The sequence below is a fragment of the Triturus cristatus genome, chromosome 8 (genome assembly GCF_964204655.1).
Source record: "Triturus cristatus chromosome 8, aTriCri1.1, whole genome shotgun sequence".
Classification (NCBI taxonomy): Eukaryota; Metazoa; Chordata; class Amphibia; order Caudata; family Salamandridae; genus Triturus; species Triturus cristatus.
Window position 1 is genome coordinate 774,362,806 of NC_140591.1, and position 15,703 is coordinate 774,378,508.

At 41.0% G+C, this 15,703-nt stretch overlaps 1 protein-coding gene across 1 annotated transcript in view; it reads right to left on the bottom strand.

The window, feature by feature from the left end:
- The window catches only part of TUBGCP3 (tubulin gamma complex component 3), a 370,876-nt gene that overhangs the window by 36,502 nt on the left and 318,671 nt on the right, over positions 1-15,703 (bottom strand). Inside the window, exons 18-19 of the mRNA XM_085622213.1 lie at positions 7,492-7,580; positions 7,256-7,387 (exon numbers count right to left, since the gene is read on the bottom strand). Of these exons, the coding sequence (XP_085478339.1) occupies positions 7,256-7,387; positions 7,492-7,580 (221 nt within the window). The remainder of the gene's footprint in view (positions 1-7,255; positions 7,388-7,491; positions 7,581-15,703) is intronic.

The following is a 15,703-nucleotide window of genomic DNA, read 5'->3' on the forward strand; positions in this document are numbered from 1 at the left end:
CGGGGTAGGGAGGGAAGTGGTCAAGTCTTACTTCCGGTCAGTGGCGCCTCCCTCCAGACAACCGGAACAATCCGTGCTGGACTGGGGAGGACACTGAATGCGAGGTGAGAAGAAGTATTTAACCCCTTTGACGCGCTTGACGGAACGGTTCCGTCATGCACGTCGGTTGGGCTGTGCTTATGACGGAACCGTTACGTCATGGCCCCGCCCGCGCACGGAATCTTCAGCGTGGCGTGGAAATCCGCGCCGCGCTGAAGGGGTTAAAATATTGTACAGTGCGCAGGTTTTTTAAAATAACATTTGTGAAGATGCAAGTGTCAAAAGCAGATCGGTACAGTACATTAAAAAGACATCAAAGCCCTTTCCCAGGTGCTCTCCAGTGCATTAAAAGCAAATTTCAGTGCAATTTTTAAAATGAACAAATAAAGTTGGATGGAGCCCTTTCCCAGGCGCTCCGTTTCCGTTCACAATCAATCACCTTTGTCAGCCTAAGCACGTCCACGTCTTTCCCATGGCTGCAAAACTTTCTATATGAACAACAACATGCAAACATTGTAAGGTCTCATGATTTGTAAATGTGCAGTAACCGCACAATTAACACCAATGGTTTGAGAGATCACAATCACTAGAATGAAGAAATAACGTTTACATAAAAGTACCACAAGCGAGTGGAGAATCGATCACACAATTTTTTAACAACTTTAATAAGTGACTCAGGCCGTCTTTGTTGACATCATACCGTAGTTTGCCGAATAATCATCAGTGCCAATGAGGAAATACGTAGTTCTTTTTCGCTTTGTTTTGCTGTGATAAAGCTATTCTGGGTTGTATCTATTCTATTTTAATTGCATTTATATAGCACGTCATACATCTGAGAAAGTGCCAAACAGTACCGGCATACTAGTAGCAAACTGCACCTTGGAGCTGTGCTTGGTTGGAAGGATTCTGAATTCCTGAGTGGCCAAGGTGTAAAGTATTTTGGTGGTGTTGACCAGAGCGGTGGTGGTACTGCGACATTTTGCGACATAACGCAACAGAGGGAAGACAAACTAGGTACAGAACACATGTCCGTACATTAATCTGCTGCTGGTTGTAATGGTGCTTATGAGTGTTGCCTCTTTGGGAAGTGGTTCATGTAATCTACGATGAGTTGTGGAATGCACTCCTTGTGCCGCTGCCATCGGGAAGCTGTGCTTACGCGTGAGTGGAGTAGGCGGTGAAGTTGTGGCTTATGTGAACTTGGCTATTATCCGATACAGGGTACAAGCTCTGGTTCTTGGCTGGGTTGGCAACTATGGTAAAGGATCTGAACAATGCCTCAAGAATTAACAGAGGAGCAAGTAACTACTCTTAGGTATCTCAAGACACGCACCTCTTCTTTGGGTGAAAGGATGTACTGCAGTACTAAAAAAACTGAATTTACTTCCAACATAATGTCATACTCCACTATCTCTGGATCTATTTAAAAAGGCTTTATAAAAATTGTCTTTGAAACGGTTTTTAATATGCCATAATCTCCTCATCTCTTTTCCTGCTGGGTCTAACTAGCGCCAAGAAGCTTCGGTGTTCGTGCACTCAAAAATACCATAAAGTAACATGAGACTGAACAGACATGCAGTGGATAGAGCCAACCACAGCAGAACCATGGAAGTCTATTCTGTACAGTTCTTGTGAGAGGACAATAATGCAGTTAATATAAGCGGTCCGCACGAGGATAATGCCAATAGGTCAAACTAGTACTGCCTCACTGTGCATGACAGCTTTCCTCGAATGGAGGTCTAAAGACTCTGCTTCAATGTGTTCTCTTTTGAATGGTACCCCTAGGACTTGTGCATGATTAAAAGAGCACATAAACAAACCATCTAACCTGGTTTAAAGAAAGGTGCAATTGCTGCAACTAATTTAAAGAGGCCAGTAGAGTACCTTGCACTCCGTTCAACAACTGTGCCGTCAACAGCTAGTAAGCGCACCGCTACACGACCATGCGCTGAAAATATTTTTGGGAGACTTCTGACCAAATAGCTTAAAAAAAACATTGGTAGTGCTGGCCACTTACAGCAAAATAAAGGCATTTTCAATGTTTTGGATGGAGGGGTATGTAAAACATTGCATCCTGAAAATGAAGACAAATATAAGAAGATAGCTTGGATTGTCAACACTGGACACAACTGCTTTCTAAAGTATTTGTTGAGCGGTCTTAGATCAATGGTGGCCACTGGAACAGAAACATTTGTTTCTTTGGCTCAACAAGGAAGTCCTTTAGGAGAAGGAGAAACTCTCTACCTTCAGCGTCTTTGTGTGCTTGTGTTTTTCTGGTTTCAAAGCTACACACTTCAGTATGTGGAAAACTGATGACATTCAACACCCATCTCTCAAATTTGATTTTCTTCGTAATGGGAAAGTCTGCCTCTTGAAGGTGTGGAGCAGGAGTGCTGAGATTAGAGAATAACTTATTGGGGGCCGATTACGAGTTTGGCAGAGTGGGAGCATGCAGTCATACCACCGCCCACTATCACACTGCCAAACAGGGCCACTGGGCACCCACCAGATGATGAGTCAAATCTTAGTCTGGCGGGTGGGCGGCATGGCAGTCCCGCAGTGGTGCAGTAAAAAGGCTCAAATGTGAGCCTTAATGCTGCAACCCCACATGACCGCCACAGCGCGTTCCAGTATGGCATGCCGTGCTGGAATTGGGGGGCATGCACACAGAGGGGCACAACATGCATGGGACACGGGGGACCATGTAGAGTCAATTTTGTTTCCTGCCTGCCAGCAGTTTCATGGAGTAAGAACCTCTATGAGACCGCTGGCGGCCAGGAAACTTGTAATATGCATGACAGTGCCGCCGCGGCACCACCTGCATATTGTGAACCCCTGACCGCTGCGCCACCGCTAGAGAATGCGGTTCCCTGGAGGATGCGGAGGTCTAATGGCAGTCTGACCGCCAAAGTTGTAATACAGCGGTCAGCCTGCCGGTGACCGGACTGCCACGCAACCATAATCATGCCCTTAGTGTCTTTGGTTGTGGACTGAGAAAGCCCCTCTATGCTTACAAGATGGACAGATGTACTGAAATCTTTCTTAGTAACTGTAGCATCCTTGCTGGTAAGAAGACGGACTGAAAGGACTGACGCAGGTTGTATATAACAGCACCTATTTATGGTATCTGCGCTATTCCACTTATGAACTGAAGGGAGGTTCTTCACATCCTAAAGTTATGTCACAGATATCTCCATACTAGCCTTTGTTGTTTGTAAAGCTCTGCCTACGAGTTTGTTAGTTGGGGGAGGGAAGGGTCAAGGGGTCTGCCTGTTAGCGAACATGCCTCTTAGGCTCGACTACACCTCCAGAGGAATTAGCACACAGCCAATCTTTTTTGCTTAAATCTGCTGCAGGAGCTGGACATATCACTGCTGTGCCAATAAACTGATGAGGCAAAGTACTTACCTCACTGTACCTTTCACCTAATGTGAGATCGCCCACCAGCCAATGCTTTTCACGCAAAGCTCTGAAACATGGTCAAATTTCCAGGTATAAAAGGTGATCTTTACAGCAAAGTTCTGTACCTGTTTGAGAATTGCCAATTAGTAAACAGGCAGACCGAGGTCTAGACGACTGCATTACTCTATTTCAGAGAGCAGACTCAACAGTATGGAAATAATGCTGGTCTTAGTGATAAATGGTGGGATGTTCTCAAACTCCTCAGCATGTGAAAGCATGCACTAGCCATCACACTAACCTGTGCCGTTCGATATAATTATTTAACGAATAAAACAAGCAACAACCTCGTTTTTGAAACAGGAGTAGGAAGTACTGCAATGAAGAGAGGTCCCAAGACAACGCCACAGCAGTCCTTGTTGTTGAGCCAAGCAGACCCATTTTCCCCAACATTGATTATCAGGCAGCGTGGCCCATCCGCTAATGAACTGTGCCCAATCCTCCAACCATATCATGGCAGACCTGGGAGGAGGTCTATCAAGCCTAATAATGAGATGCATGTCATCCACAAAGACAGGGCAGTGCACCCAAAAATGATTGTATCAGTCCTCATAAAGGTCAGACATAAATGCCAAAGCGGAATGGCAAGTGCAACGTATACTTGATAGTCAACTTGTTAGAACGTATGCAGGACATATGTATGTGGTATTCATAAAATGCAAACTTAGCCACAAGACAGTGGAGGCCTGTACAAGGTCAAAGACAAGCATCAAGCCAATGAGTGATAGCAGAAGTAGCTGGATTGTGGACAGGTAATGCACCGTGATATATTGTGCTTTAAAGAGGTACAACGTAAACTTGTTCCTAAATTCGACAGCTTTGGGGTAGTGCTGATGAATACAGGTATGTCCAGATCTTCCCAATATGCAGTCTGAAGGTGTGCTGGCAGTGCCAAGAACCACCAGAGATGGTGAGCTAGTTTGCAAGATAAGTAGGGATGCTGGTTGTGATGGCTTTGCAAACGATGCAGCCGTTTTTGAAGATAGCACGGGCCACCAAGGGGAGACGATGGAGATCCATACGAATAGGGGTGATGTGATCACATTGCTTCTGGCACTGGTTGGGACGTGCTGTGGCATATAGGAGGCTCTTGAGGGGTGCCAGCGTTGAATCTGGGTGGTTATTGGGCAACTCACTGGCACTATTCAAATGCAATATACAGTTCTAAAATTGTTTTCTGAAAGAAACACTTTTACTTTCCTTAGAATAGTAAAGAGCTGGTACCAAGCTGTCTTTGTTTTTTTAGCAATTTATTTCTTGAGGGCGAGGCTGGTGTCCTAGGTGAAACCAGTTGACTTGGCATCTGGGGAAAGCTGGGGTTTGTAACTGTCAAGGTTCATATTGTTCGACTTGCCAAATAACAGGCATTCTGTCTTGGTTGAGATGCACTTCAAGCAGGAGCTGGACGTCCAGGTCTGAATTATGTGCAGGTAGTGTTTGCGGCGTTGGGTATCTGAAACTGTGGAGACTTTCAAGTAGAGTTGTGTAACATTGGTGTACTGATGAATCCTAATGCCGTTATTTGTCGGCGGAGCACCAAGCAGCTCTATGTAAAGGTTGAAGACAACAGTATGGCTCCCCGGGGGACTCAGCAGGTGACTGAAATCTTTTGGGACATGGAGGCGACCGTGTGAGAAAATTGGTGTCGATTGGAAAGCTAGGAGAACCAGTGAAGGATGCTGGCTGTGAAATCCATTTGAGGTGCCAGGCTGCGTATGTGGTTGGGATGGTCGACTGTGTCAAAGGCTGCCGAGAGAACAAACAATATCAGAAGGCAGGACACTTGTCAAATCTGAAAGGGGGGTGAAAGGTTCTGAAAGCATCCTGACAATACCAAACCATATCAGCACCGCACCTTCATTTCCAATTTAAAAAAAATATATATTTTTAGATCTCGCTTGCACAAAATGTCTTTTTAAACTTGATAAACGGGCCTTTAGCCCACCCATTACTAAAAATATTCGTTAGCATCCTTAGCTACCTTCTAACTCAGCAGCTGTGTCCCAGGCATGCCTTCGGTTTCTTTGTGCTGTGCATAGACCCACTACAGATTCATTTAGAGTCCATCTGCTGCTCGTGTCTTGAGGTAATATTTTTTCTTTTATTTGCCCATTTTTTTTATATAGCGCAATGTCAACCCGAAGGTACCAGGGCGCTTTACATGAGCAACACAGTTACATTACACAGGGGCACATTACCAGTTTTTATTTTTATTATAAAGAAATGGGATATGAAGTGATTTGTCCAGAACCACAGGATATTGAGCAGACGCCAAAACTTGAACCTGGTTCTTCAGTACAGAAGTTGGCAGCTCTGGCTGTAGTGACACATCCTCCTCTCCCCTCCCACCCACTCCTTCACAATATGTGCACTGGTCGATCTTTGAAGGAGACACAACAAATTGATTTCGGATTCAGCAAATCATTCCCGGAAATATCATTTTCAATCACAGCTCGCTCTTAGCTCATTAAGCAAAACGCAGCAAGCACTCCACCTCAGTAGTTATTTCTAATTCAGGTCAGAAACAAAGTCACCAAGCGATCTTAATATATGTCAAGTAAAAATACACAACACGTGAGCACCAAATATGGAAGTTGAAGCCTCCGGTTTCCAACATACATTTAACAAGAAAGTAATATTCACATAGGTGCTCCAGTCATGTCTTGTCATTTAAACAAACTCTTGGCTTTGTCAATGTTTTTTTTTAACCATGTTGGACAGCAGGACAGGTAAATGAAAAAAAAAAGCGCTATAATGCGGCCAGCGTTGACTGCGTCATTGCACTTTTCTTTTGTTTCTTTTTTACACATTCAGCCATACAGCACAGCAGGTGGGCTGCTGTACAACATTGCTAAAAAGCACTGACACACCCAATAGAACTCGCAAAGGCGAGACCCTTTGGCTGTTGCCAATTGCATCATTTGATTGAAAATGTGTAGAGAAAGCATTGCTTTTCTATTGAAACAATAAGAATGATGCACATTGTGAAGACCCGCTGCAGTAATGAGTGGCACGGCTAATTCATTAAATAGTACTATACCATTAGATTGTGGCACTACTGGTTTGTTAAACTAGACTTGAGTCACCCAGAATGCACCAATTAGGATATTTGATGGATATACCTGAAATGGCGTTGAAGACATCTGTGACTGCTCTATTATCTGACGGTGGCCTGTACAGTGGCAGAGAAAGTAGGGGTAAGGGTACCTCGCATCAGTAGTGACTCAGCTTGATGACCATGTCTTTAGTGGTGGTGGCAGCACTTGATTCCTTTAATGTTATTGCTAATCCTACTCTAGTTTGGCTTGGTGACTGTACATTGCTTCAGTGTCCTGGTTGGGTTTGACTACAAGTGGTACGGTATCTCCTAGCCATGTTTCAATAATAAAAACAGGCCTGGTCTTGAGCCACTTGCTAGGTTGCAGATACATCATCGATTCCTGCAAACTAATCGTGCAATGATCAGCATAAAGTTTAGGTGGGGATGATGGTGTGAGGGCCAGAGAGGGCCGTCAGAGAAGTTGTGCGACACGAGTACGAGGAAGGCGTTTTGTAGGTGTGAATATGTTTGGAATGAGTCACATCTACAAGAATTGAGGGTTTCATCCATTCTCTACATCTTACCAAGTCTATTTAATAATACAGTAAACATAATATCAAACGGATAATCAATTTAGAATGAATGCAGACAAACATGAGCAAATCTTGCATATGATCAGGCTTATGGTCATCATAAGAAAGGAGGTAAGCGGCTTACTCTGGACTCCGCGTCAAGCAGGCAGCGCGAGATCACAGAGTCCAAGAAAACCTCGTGGGCAGCGATGATGTGATCCAGGTCTTGTGCCTGCTGCACTTTGTTCCAGAGCTCATCCCACGAACATTCAAGCACCTAACAAAAAACAAACACTTAACTAGTTTCATCTAAAACACATATCTGTTTAGGCAGTTTAACCTACGAGGCGACAAAAACACAGCATTTAATTCAAAGCATACCTCAAACGTGATGTAGTACTGCATCTGGTGTATGAAATGGACCATTTCCGAAGCCAGCACGTGACACTGATGAAGCACCCCAGACAGCTCTGCAACAAACGAGATAGGTCACTAACACCTGCACAATCCAGCCTATAATGGAAGGAATTACATTCTAGAAGACGATTCTTCACACAGGTTTCCTACACAACATCTCAGCTTCAACAATTATCCAAATCAAACACAGGATTATTCCTTAAAAACAGTTATTTTGGCTTGAAAATTATACAGCATGTGCCTTTTCCAGAAACCGGACACATTTCGAACATTGTTATTTACACACTGAATCGTGAAAAATCATGCAAGCACTGTGCCACATTATTAGGTTGGATCTAACATTTTAGTCTACTAAACAAGTGTCATATCTATAAACCACTTTCTCAGGGCAGCAAATGTGATTAGTAAACTGAAGCATAACACCAGTTTTTGCTTAAAAACATAAAATAAAAATTCTTAGTTTTACATGTCAGTCTGGTGTCTACTGTACAGTTTGGAGGAGTCATCATTTCGCCAGTGGAGTCTTAATCAAGGTACAATCGTTAATTCTTGAAAGGGAAACTAAAATAATGGCATGTGCATTGCAATTATACAGTGCTTTCTACCCATAACAAGGCACTATGGCGCATTTAATGGACGGGAAGCACACAGCTCCGTATGTTTTTGGCCATCATGGAGATGAATGTGAAACCGGATTTGCTGCCCCAGTCTAATAAAAAAAGGTAACCGACGGCACATTCTTACCCAGAAAGGGTTAATCTGATCCAGGTACAGGTAACTATAAACGTCGTGCAAGAGGAGTGATGCATCTCAGATAGGTCCCTCTCAAATGCCTAAATAGACCTTTTTAAGTACAGAAAAGAATAGGATCGAAACCCAATGAAGGATTTACGGATCCGATTAAAAAGATTTAACTCTAACCATGGTTAAATATTTCGAAACTGAACAATCACTGATAAGAACTGACTGATTCAAACCGAATAAAAAATACATAATACAAGGCAGGTTCTAATTTTTAGGAATTCCCTCGCATTCCTGATGGTGAGCCTTTTACTGCTCTGCAAAGGTATAGCATTCTATAAAAAATGGAATCACGTGCAATCAAAGTACTGGAAGCAAATATGTATATGAAGACAATATTTTATGGTTAGCTCTCTGGAGACAGTGTGTAAAAATCATATCTGCAACACTTTCCCTACGTTATTTTCTATACTATAGTTTCAACTCTATTATTGAGTAATAGTAATATATATATATATATATATATATATATATATATATATATATATACACACGTTATAGTTAGGAATTAGCATTTAAAAAACCTTAGAAATTCAATGAAAAAACCAAAGGTTTCACACACGTTATAGTTAGCTGGACATTTTACTCGTAAAAAACCATTGAAATTCCCCCGTTATAGTTAGTTAAGCTAACTATAACTCGCGCGCCCGCAATGCACTGCTGATGACGTCACATATTACATCACTCATGACATGGTCAGTGACATCACTCATGACATCACTGATGACATCTCAAATGACATCACTGATGACATCACTGATGACATCATCCCGTGAATGTGTGTTTTTCTGAAAATTAAATATGTTTTATATATGTATATCTCAAGGTCGATGGAAGAATAAATGGGTATATAAGTGTCTAAATGGATGATTTGTTTTTGAAAAATTGATTGTGTAACTGACTGATTAAGTGTATCTTAGTGAATACATGGCTTAGTGAGTAATGTTTAAATATGTAAATATCTGTATCAGTCTCTCACTTTGTGTATAAGTGGCTGCATGGGTTGGTGAGTAGCTACTTGAGTGTCTATATAGGTTATTAGTTGGTTTTTTGAGTATCAGTATAAGTGTCTGATGTCTGTATGGTTCGATGGGGGGTATTACGTAGTGCATAGGTGCATGAATGAGTGACTCACTGTTTGTATGTGTTGAAGATAGTATGTGTGCAGGACTGCATGGGTGGATGAGTGTGTGTATGGGTGTGTTAGTGAGTGAATGACTGTCTCTACAGTGTCTTTATGAGTAACTAAATATGTTTTTAACTAGTATATGTGACTATTGGTGTATATAAGTGAGTATATATGAGAGTGAGAGATTGAAAGAGTTCCTGTATGAATAAGTATGTGTTTCTATAAGTGATTGTTTAAAAGACTAAGTATGTGTAAGTTTTTGTAGAAGTAAGTGTGGTGGTGTGTGTATAACTGTATATGCAAGTAAATGGATGTTTGATTCTTTATTAGCATGAGTGACTATGTGTGTGAGTAACTCTACGGATGAGTGGCATTGTGTAACAGGATGTATAGGTGTATGAGTACATATGATGAGTGAGTACATGTATGAGTGACTGTATAGGACTGTTGGTGAATGAGTGGATGTGTATGTGGATCTTAGAATTACTGAAGAGGTTGTTGTAACTGGTATTGGTATGTCCATTGTTTTGAAAAGTTTAGTCTCTATTTATGAATGTGTGTATCAAAGGTTATATTAGGGTGAGAGGAGGTCTGCCACTCTATCACAAGGATGATGTCATCAGTGATGTCATCAGTGATGTCACTGACCATGTCATGAGTGATGTAATATGTGACGTCATCAGCAGTGCATTGCGGGCGCGCGAGTTATAGTTAGCTTAACTAACTATAACGGGGGAATTTCAATGGTTTTTTACGAGTAAAATGTCCAGCTAACTATAACGTGTGTGAAACCTTTGGTTTTTTCATTGAATTTCTAAGGTTTTTTAAATGCTAATTCCTAACTATAACGTGTGTGAAACCCATGGTTTTTTCAGTGAATTTGCAAGGTTTTTTAAATGCTAATTTTTTTTTTTCTTCTATTTTTTTAAACATATTTTTAATTTAATGTTCTAACCTTTTATAAAGACTATGGTTAAATTTTTAAAATTCTTTAATATGTTTTTTTAAATATATTTCATAAAATAAACGTTAGAATTTTTTGCAGTACATTTTTTCCTTTTTTTTTAGTACGCGTACCGTAAGCTTACGGTAAGCGTACGGTTTACGCAACGCCCGTAATTTATCTACGCTGTTTGCGTATAGTTACGCAATTTGCGTAGCCGCGCGTACTCCGCGTGGGACGCGTACGCGTGTACGCTACACGCGCACGTTACGCGGAAGTGTCGGGTAGTGACTGTTATGCGCATGCGCGCAAGCGCGTGTCTTTTTTACGCGCATGCGCACTTTTGCCGTAAGCGTACCGTAAGCGTACCGTAAGCGTACGGTAGGTCATGTGATCATGAAACACAACTTTTGATTGGTTGAAACTACTTTCAGTTCTAGAACTCTCCTACACCACACCCATTCCCCTCATTTCTGCTTGTGATCCCTTAGGAGAAGGAGCTGGGTTGTCTTTGTGATACGATGGCAGAACAGCAGAGCTCTTCTGAGAGTGAGGCTAGCACTAGCAGCACTACCTTGAGGCAGAGAGCGAGGAAACAAAAGACCTCTTATGTATGGGATTATTTTACTTTTCCTGAAGGCCAGCTAAAGGTAAATGCACCCTTAGTGACTTGCAAGCTGTGTAAGCGTGTACTTTCAAGAGGGAATCCTGACAGGAAGTATTCCTTTGGGAATCATACCATGATGAGGCACCTCAGGGATGTACACAGAAGGACACATGCTCGACTTTTTGGAGGTAACCCTTCAGAAAGTCAACCAAGCACATCCACAGCAGCTCAGCCTGGACCATCATCTGCAGGGCTGACTCCTTCTTCTGCAGGTCAGGTGAGCCCTTCATCTGTGGGGGGAGCATCTCCTTTTGCTGGCCCTCTGGAAATTAACCCTCGATTTCTGAGGGTTGATATTCGATGTGCCTCTTGTCATGATCTAATTTGTCATAGGGAGACCAGTGTTTCCCTAGTGAACCTCAAAATAGATCAGCACACTTGTCACAGAGACTAATTTTCCCATTCTTTCTTTCCTCTCTCCCTGCATGAACACAACGGCTCTTTTAAGAGCCAACCTTATCTTTCATCTTTTTTTTATATATGTTTTTAAAAACTTTTTTTATTTTTTTTTTACCGTACGTGTACGGTGCGCGTAATTTTTTTTTTTTTTTTAAAAACACTAAAAATCAATTATCACATTACAAGGTCTTTGAGACACTACAATTATTATTATTGACTTACCATACCCACTCAAAAAAATATTTATTCATTTGTTTTTTAAAAAAAAAAATTGCTTTTAAAATGGTTCTAGTTTTCGAAAATTTTCTATATCAATCTGAAAAAAAAGAAAAAAATATGAATATTTTTCAAACATTTTAAAATACAGTACACATATTTACATATTTACCAAAAAATATATGAATGTATTTGCATTACAGACTGAAACCTCAAAACCCCACTCGCTTGTAAATACTGTGCATGATTATACATGGAAAGGAGCTGGGTGTGTGCTAAGAGTCTGCTTCTGCACCAAAAAAATCGCTCCCCCTTTTTCCTACTAATGCAACTGTGAAATCACCAGAGCAAAACGCAATAAATCTCTGCCTGTAATTCCAATTTGCACACAGAGTCATGTTTTCACATTAGTCACAAAACGAAATTTCTTTGCCAATTTGAATGCACACTTACTGCTCTTTTTTTTTGGCAAGTGAAAATCACTTTTACAGACTGACACATTATGAAACCACTTTTCAGTTTTTTTTAAAAGCCCATGTCCAGACTGCTTTTTCAGACCACCACCATGTGTATCCTCGGTGACTGCCTACACTCCAGCAAGGGCAACCAGCCTTAGTGATGCTGAATGTATTTGCATTACAGACTGAAAGCTCAAAACCCCACTCGCTTCTAAATACTGTGCATGATTCCACATGGTAAGCAGCTGGGTGTGTGCTAAGAGTCTGCTTCTTCCCCCCAAAAAAATCGCTCCCCCTTTTTCCTACTAATGCAACTGTGAAATCACCAGAGCAAAACGCAATAAATCTCTGCCTGTAATTCCTATTTGCACACAGAGTCATGTTTTCACATTAGTCCCAAAACGAAATTTCCTTGCCAATTTAAATGCACACTTACTGCTCTTTTTTTTTGGCAAGTGAAAATCACTTTTACAGACTGACACATTATGAAACCACTTTTCAGATTTTTTTTAAAAAGCCCATGTCCAGACTGCTTTTTCAGACCACCACCATGTGTATCCTCGGTGACTGCCTTCACTCCAGCAAGGGCAACCAGCCTTAGTGATGCTGAATGTATTTGCATTACAGACTGAAACCTCAAAACCCCACTCGCTTCTAAATACTGTGCATGATTATACATGGAAAGGAGCTGGGTGTGTGCTAAGAGTCTGCTTCTTCCCCCAAAAAATCGCTCCCCCTTTTTCCTACTAATGCAACTGTGAAATCACCAGAGCAAAACGCAATAAATCTCTCCCTGTAATTCCTATTTGCACACAGAGTCATGTTTTCACATTAGTCCCAAAACGAAATTTCCTTGCCAATTTAAATGCACACTTACTGCTCTTTTTTTTTGGCAAGTGAAAATCACTTTTACAGACTGACACATTATGAAACCACTTTTTAGATTTTTTTAATTGCACATGTCCAGACTGCTTTTTCAGACCACCACCATGTGTATCCTCGGTGACTGCCTACACTCCAGCAAGGGCAACCAGCCTTAGTGATGCTGAATGTATTTGCATTACAGACTGAAACCTCAAAACCCCACTCGCTTCTAAATACTGTGCATGATTATACATGGAAAGGAGCTGGGTGTGTGCTAAGAGTCTGCTTCTTCCCCCAAAAAATCGCTCCCCCTTTTTCCTACTAATGCAACTGTGAAATCACCAGAGCAAAACGCAATAAATCTCTCCCTGTAATTCCTATTTGCACACAGAGTCATGTTTTCACATTAGTCACAAAACGAAATTTCTTTGCCAATTTAAATGCACACTTACTGCTCTTTTTTTTTGGCAAGTGAAAATCACTTTTACAGACTGACACATTATGAATCCACTTTTTAGATTTTTTTAAAAAGCCCATGTCCAAACTGCTTTTTCAGACCACCACCATGTGTATCCTCGGTGACTGCCTACACTCCAGCAAGGGCAACCAGCCTTAGTGATGCTGAATGTATTTGCATTACTGACTGCAACCTCAAACCCTTAAAGTATTCCTTATTTTTACCAGTACACCTTAATTTATCATGAAAAAATAGTCCATATTATTTTACATGTTCCTCACATTTAAATTTCTCCCAAAACAGAAAATAATAAACACAACTTCTACAAAAGGAATTCCAATTCTATTATTCATTTCTTAATTTACCATATACATCCCCTCTCAAACTCTAAACTCACCTTTAAAATTAGTTAGTTGTGAAAGAAATGTGGCACTCAAACAGCAGATTATCAGAGCCAGGATCTCTGTTCTCTACACCTCTCTCCTCTCAGCAGAACCAGATAATGGCAAACTTTCCCTCTATTTTTCCACACATATACATGTAAGTTTCAAATCTCAGTGCTTCCCCCTTTTTTTCAAATGTAATCACACATTTCTATTGGTTGAAAACCAACCCTTTTCCAAAAGTACCCTGCCCCCAACTTGACTTCTGCCTAGTACCCTTCCCCCAACTTGACTTCTGCCTGCTACCATAGCAACAGCTCATGGAACACTGCTGTGTGGAGTTAGGTCAGAAGTTCGCCACACAATGTTTCAATTCCACAGAGCAAGAGTGCTTGACTTTTCAAACCTAACAGCAAATCCATAGTACTGTTCTTTGGTAACACATTTTTCTGTACCAATACAAAACATGCTTCTATTAATTTACACATACAGCCTAGTTTTTATTCTAGAATGGTATTAAACAGCCAATCAGTTCTTTTTGTTTTGAAAAAAATATGTATGCCTCCATTTCCAAACTGTCTTTCTTTTCATATTGCCATTCTACTGAAAGACACCTCCTGAGTGCATCCAGTTCTCCTTTGAAGATGTTCACAGTGTGGATTGTAGGGCACAGCTATGTCTTCTGGAGTGAAAAGTTTGCAGAGAAAACAGGTATGGTGAGAGACCTTGCTTTGCCAAATGTAGACATTAAATGGATTGGTCAGAGAGGGTTAAAGTGGCACCAATTGATGCCATTGGTGAAATCCTTCATGCAAATCCAACACCCTGACCTCATAATAGTGCACTGTGGTGGCAATGACCTAGGCACTTTGACTGGGGTAGGTCTGGAAATGCTTATGAAGGACACCTTTGCACAACTGTTTTCACTTTTCCCTAAAACTGCCTTTGTGTTTTCCAACATATGCCAAAGGCAAAAATGGAACTGGTCCAATCATTTCTGTCCGCAAATTGACAAAGCAAGAAAGCACGTCAACAAATCTGTTTCTGCTTTCCTCCGTGACTATGGTATGGGTGCCATTTACCACAACAACTTGCGTTATGACATGCAAGACATTTATAGAGGAGATGGTGTGCACTTCAATGATGAAGGGAACAGAGTCTTCCTCTTGAACCTTAGACTCTGCATCGGTACTTACTTGTAGGTACCACTTAAAAAATCACTTCATAAACACAACGGCTCTTTTTAGAGCCCCCTAATATCTAAACTCTTAAATCTGCATTTCATTTCTTTTTTAATTTTTTTTTTCTTCCGTACGCTTACCGTAAGCTTACCGTACGCGTACCCCGTGATTTTTTTAAAAATCAATAAATGTTTTCTTTGTACTTTTCTGTCCTTCTTTGACCCCCTCACAAATGTAAGGGGGTCTGTAACTCTCCTCCTTGCCCCCTTTTCTTGTTTTCACTCTTTTTTTTCTGAGTGAAACACACAAAATGGCGGCCGCCGCTTCCTGGTTTCGGCCGATTCGAATGTTTACTAAGATCTAACAGCTAAAAATTTATGGAAGAAGACATGGGCAAATAAGTGTCTAAATACAGTATTAGCATCAGCAGAGGATTACGTTTTGTGACTATTGTGAAAAGAAATGTAGTAATATATTTAAATAAAATAAAGGATTTTTTTTTTAGTTTTTTTCAGGTATTGCTGAAGAGCAGTGGACAAAATTTAAGATGCCTACAAAATCCAGAGTTCAAAAAATGCACAAAAAAAACCTATATTTGAAGACAACTAGAGGACCAAAGTTAGTAGAAGATGCTCATGTTGGGAAAAAGAAAAAATCTTCTGGTAAGCAGAAAAAACA